The sequence below is a fragment of the Cupressus sempervirens genome, chromosome 8 (assembly GCF_028749045.1).
Source record: "Cupressus sempervirens isolate cs-2001-9-10 chromosome 8, ASM2874904v1, whole genome shotgun sequence".
Classification (NCBI taxonomy): domain Eukaryota; kingdom Viridiplantae; phylum Streptophyta; class Pinopsida; order Cupressales; family Cupressaceae; genus Cupressus; species Cupressus sempervirens.
The window spans coordinates 30,437,141-30,442,942 of record NC_143125.1 but is presented as its reverse complement, the minus strand read 5'-3'; the positions used below and the strand labels follow the sequence as shown (position 1 = coordinate 30,442,942).

At 34.8% G+C, this 5,802-nt stretch overlaps 1 protein-coding gene across 1 annotated transcript; it reads left to right on the top strand.

Moving 5' to 3' along the window:
* The first annotated feature begins 1,404 nt into the window (after positions 1 to 1,404).
* Positions 1,405 to 3,210, top strand: LOC149541428 (naringenin,2-oxoglutarate 3-dioxygenase-like). The gene is made up of 3 exons (XM_089796066.1): positions 1,405 to 1,922; positions 2,128 to 2,455; positions 2,550 to 3,210. The coding sequence occupies exons 1-3, from the start codon at positions 1,462 to 1,464 to the stop codon at positions 2,823 to 2,825; spliced, it is 1,065 nt and encodes a 354-aa protein (XP_089652192.1). The 5' UTR covers positions 1,405 to 1,461; the 3' UTR covers positions 2,826 to 3,210.
* Positions 3,211 to 5,802: the final 2,592 nt, after the last annotated feature.

Genomic DNA, 5,802 nt, shown 5'->3' with positions numbered 1-5,802 from the left:
GTGACTTTTTCAAACCCTTTAGACCTTTGCTATTTCCCTAGTTTACATGGTCTTGTTTGTGTATTGAGCTCACATTTTCTATAAATTCATGCAAATTTGGTGTTCGTTCAAGGTGGGGAAATGTACTTAGCATGTAGAAAGATCGAATTTTTTCTACTCTTTGAAGATCTTTTATTGATCATTAGTTTATTATTTAATTTGTGTTCATGTGTCATCCATTTTATTATGTTATTACAGGTTCAAGTGTACACAAATTAATTTTCTAGTTGAGATGAGTCATTTGAAATGTTACTAGATCACTAAGATAAACAATTAATGTTATGGCTAGGTTATCCCTAACTCAGTCCTAAGTTCAATGTGGTCCTTTCTAATAGTTACTATAGTCATGGCCATCATAATTGTTGTCATTGAGAGTTTGTTCTTAAACATCTCCTACTTTAATAAGAAATGATTGAGTTCAAGGGTCTAGTCATATAATGCTTGTAGGTATTTTTCCTCTCAACTTGTATTTGGTGGAGAAAATTTTGGCTTATTATTATCTAATAATTTTTCTTCTCTCGCCATCTCTCCTCTTTAAATAGTTATATAAGAAAATAAAACATCAAATATTATTGAGAATGATAGTTGATAAGATTCTATTGTGGACACTCTAGATTCTATTAATGTGGAAAAATTGAACAACTGAGATTAACCTCCTCCCTCCACATGTTCTACTAACTTTTGGTGTTGGTATAGGCCTCTCTTTCAACATCAAATCAAAGCATTGTTGAAAGTGGTTTCATTTTCCTTATTTAGTTTGGGAGCATGTCATCAAACATTCTTCTTCCGACAAGTTCTACTAACTTTTTGGTGGTGTTAGTTATAGACCTATCTTTCAAAATCAAATGAAGGCATGGCATTGTTTAAATTGGTTTTATGTTTCTCATATAGTTTGGAAGCATGTCGTCAAACCTCCTCCCTCCCACAAGTTCTACTCGCATTTTGAGATTGATTATAGACATCTCTTTCAACATCAAATCAAAGCATTGTTTGAGAACATATAATCAAACCACCTCCTTTCCACAAGTTCTACCAACTTTTTGATGTTGCTTATAGACTTATGTAACCATTATTTAAAATGAATTTATTCTTTCTTTAAGATTCATCAACTTTGAGTCCATCCAACGTAAGAAGCTACGAAAGTCTAAGAGTCCCAAAGGATCACGGCGCTGACAGCCATGGCCTACGTGTCTTGCTCTCATAATTTAACCTTTTCAGAGCAATCCGGGTGATATGTATCGTTTTTGTCCATGAAGCAAACCAACTTTCACAAAATCATTCCACGCTTCATATTCAGCCACGAAATTAAATTGCGTTTACTAATGCGTACAAAAGAGTTGTATATAATCTATTATCTCCACAGAGCAATATAATTCAAAGTCCAATGCTCCTCTAGCGGTGTGGCATAGAAACTTGAACAGAATGGCACCTGCTGCGATAGAGAGTGTGATAGGCTTGGCAGAATCTGGCGTTAAAGAGTTGCCGTTGAGCTTCCTCAAAGATGAACACGAGCGCCCCACTGTCCCACACAATGTATTTTCCCATGACATCCCTGTCATTTCTCTCCTCAACTCTCATGGAGATCAAAGAGATCGAGTGAGAGCCGAGCTGAAAATGGCCTGTCAAGAGTGGGGAATTTTTCAGATTGTGGATCATCGAATTCCAAAAGAGCTCATAAGTCTCATCATGAGCCACGCCGTGGATTTCTTCTCACTCCCACTTGAGGAAAAGTTAGAGTATGCTTTGAAGCCCGGAAGCTATGTTGGGTATGGGAATGGCAGCTTCATCAAGGACGACCCTCTCATGGATTGGAGAGAGCTCTTCGTTACCAGATGCTTTCCTCGGGACCCCAATCAATGGCCTTCGAAACCACCCACTATGCGGTAACTTTGTTTAAAAAGACTACCATCTTAATTATCTGGTTTATAAGGCCGTGCATCCATCTTTTGTTTTTAACTTTTGTCATTATATTTCTGATCATTATCACATTGAAGAGCACTACCATGAAAGTCTAATAAGATGAATATATTGTAGGTAGAGGTGCCTGCTTGTTTGAAAATCACATTGAATGGTGGATTGTTGTTGCAGGAAGATTATTGCAGATTACAGCGATGCTACTCTTGAGCTTGTGAGAGAGTTATTAGAACTCATCTCTGAGGCTCTTGGGTTGGAGTCCAAAGCCATAGAGAATGCCTGTGGAGAAGCAGAACAGAAGCTTCTGTTGAATTATTATCCAAAATGCCCTCGGCCTGATTTGACACTGGGATTGAAGAGACACACAGATCCTGGGACCATAACTTTGCTGATGCAAGACAAAGTTGGGGGACTTCAAGTCACAAGAGATGACGGCAAAACTTGGGTCACTGTGGAGCCGATTGAGGGGGCATTCGTTGTCAATTTGGGTGATCAGATGCATGTAAGTGTCTCTTATAGCACATTCAACGTTCTCACTTAAAATCATTTGGAAATAAAGAAATGACATATAGACTGATGAGTTTGTATATTTGCAGGTGTTGAGCAATGGTATTTACAAGAGTGCTGATCATCAAGCTGTGGTGAATTCGAGCGTTACAAGATTGTCCATAGCAACTTTCTACAACCCCAACCCTAACTCGATAGTTTACCCGCTCGAAGGACTGGTTGATGAGGAGCATCCCAGCAAATTTGAGCGCTACATGTATAAAGAGTTTTATGGCAGAAAGATGACACAACACATCGTAGAGAGAGCCAGAAAACTAGAGTTGAAGGATGGAAAGAAGATAAATGGTGCAGCTAAGACATTCTGAAGATTTTAATATTACTGATCAACGTTTGGTACGGTAGAGGTTAGCTAGGGTTGAGAATTTTATTTGAATAAAGATGTTGTAGACGTTAGTTGTGCTATTCCTTGTCTAGCATTTAGGTATTTCGATCATTAGAGTTGTATAGTGCATGTCTCATTTTATTTTGTTAGGCGACATCTACAAGTCGGCTACAATACACTTAGGACAATGTTCTATGTTTCTCAAGCCATCTGTGGTAAATTATGTGGTGGTCTCCTTTTGCTCAAAGGAGATCTAAAGAAATAAAGATTTAGATGTATAACTGGATGCAGAATTGGATACATTACCTTTTCTCACTTATGAGAACGATATTAATAATGCATATGACTCCTTTATTTCTATTATAGTTATCAAAATATGGATATTATTAAATGCCGATATTCTTATTGAATGAATGAAATATTTATTGTTAATTTGTAGAGGAGGTAGAAAAGATGATTTTAATATTTGGAGTAAAAGAATATTTGGGGAAATGGAAGTAAAAATGCAATAGAACTTTTATGAGAATCTATAACTTTTACAAATTTGAATCATTTGTTAAAAACCATCAAGTTAAAAACATGTCTGCACATACCAAACTACTAAGGATAGTTTTCAATATCTAAAATTATGATATATTTTTATTTTATAATATTTTAATTAGTGTATACATAGTGAGAATATACTTTCTAATGAAAAAGATGGTAATGGTGAAAATAATAGTCGTTGGATACAGCTAATACTTTTGGAAATGTTGTTTTGAGTCAGTAGTGGCAAAAACTAAAATTGCATTCCATCCATTCTTTCAAAAATTATTCAATAGGTGCTATCTAATATGATGAGATAATGAGTTATTTTAGACCCATTCATAATATATTAAAATTTATTTACTTTTTTAATTAGAAACAAAATTGATGGTATATCAAGTCATCATATATAGTTCTTTAAAAAAATTGTTAGCTAAATATTATTGCAATTTTGTAATCCCTTCAAATATATGAAAATTGTGGTTAAGCATCACATTGTTCATAAGATAGTAAGATGAATCTGTCCTCTTTGTGGATGGATGAAATTAAACTTCAATGAGTCAACTTGCAAGAACTAGAATTAGTTGGAAACGTTGTTTAAAAACCCAAGTAATATATAATCATGTTGATAAATTTTTATGGCAAAATCAAATTTGGTTTGGGAGATATTGAATTTTCTATTTGGGAGAAGGTTGATATTTTGCAACCCTAAAGTTATGGAGTAGTTCAAGAAGTTTATTAATAGTGCTATAATAGTCAATTGAGACTATAATTCACAGGATATAGTCTTTAAATACTTCAATGTGTTTCAATTCTTATTTATAAGATATTTTAGATACATTCTTAAAGATGGTGGACTTCAAAATAGAGGATTAGCATTTCCAAAAGTAGTATAATAGAAATGCTCATATGATTATAGCATGAAATTAAATTCTTTCAATTTGAAATAATAAAAAGAGTTCCAGGTTGAAATAATAATAAAAATAGCAGTCATCTATTATGGAGATCAGCATTGACGTTTGGGTTGTTAACTCCCTTACTACTGGTCAATATAATCTTCTCCTTTTCATGAAGCTTACCCTACATATATACCGTGGTATTCTGTAAAATCCTATTGTGACCACTATAAATCTTGTTAATATAATGTAAAACAACTAGATAATTGAAATTCACTTCCTCCATTCGCATGTTCTACCAACCTTTTGGTGTTTATTAGTGGACCCCTCTTCCAACACCGTCAAATCTAGAGCATATATAGTTTGAAGCAACTATGTTTCTTATATTCGTCAAAAAGTGTCATCAAGTTTCTAGTACCATCCCACAAACAGTCTTAAGCGTCCCCAACGATCATGACGGCGCTGACAAATTGCACCCTTTCACGGCAATTCGGTTGATATGTATTGATTATGTCCATGAAGCAAATCTAACTTCACAAATCATCACACGCTTCACATTCAGCCACGAAACTAAATTGTGTTTACTAATGTATATAAAGTTCTATATAATCTCCATCTACACAAGGGAATATTACTCAAGTCTGGAGTGGTGTGGCATAGAAACTTGAATAGGAATATTCAGGTTGTGATAATTTTGAACATTCTTAGATTGTTCCTAGGAGCTTTCTACAATTTAAACTTAGTTAGTTCATCATATGCTAAGGTTTGATTCTTATTAAAAGTGTTAAAAATTTTAATTTGATTTTCTTTTTGAAGCTTAATTTTTCCTTACTGTGTGATGTTTAAGGGTGGTAGATTGACTAGAAACATTCTACTAAATTTAAAGTTAAATATAATTGTTATTTAAACATCACATATTAAGATTTGATTTCTAGATTAGATGTGTCAAATTGTCAAAATTGACTTAGGTTTTCCAAACTTGATTCTTCTCTTACTATATGATATTTTATGATAGAAAGATGATAGCACTGTTAAGTAACAAAGTAGGGTGGAGGTGGAGGCCCCATCTTATGGTGGAAGTGAAGTGACCATATTGTGGAAGTGAACTCACCGTACAGAAAATTTGTCATACATATGGAGTATTGTGTGCTCAATGCACTGAATTAAGTTGTCGTACAGTGTACAGAGTGAAGGTGACATCATATGAATCACAAAGTCCATTGTGCATTGTGATATATATTTGCATATGGTGAAATATATTTATGTTATTAATTGGTGGTGTTGCACATATGCTGAAGGCGATGTGTAGAGCCATCTTGGTGTGGTGAAGCAGTATGACAAAGTTGGTTCTAGTGACCGAGGGCTGAAGGGAGTGTTTGAGGCCTGATGTCAAAGGGCATTTCAAAGGTTGAAGGGAGTGATCCCATTTCGAAGGGAGTTTCTGATGTCGAAGGGATTTATTCAATGTTGAAGGGGTTGCCAACTAGAGGAGTGACCATCAGATGGATGAGTGATTGTTGGGACTGTCAAGGTTATCAA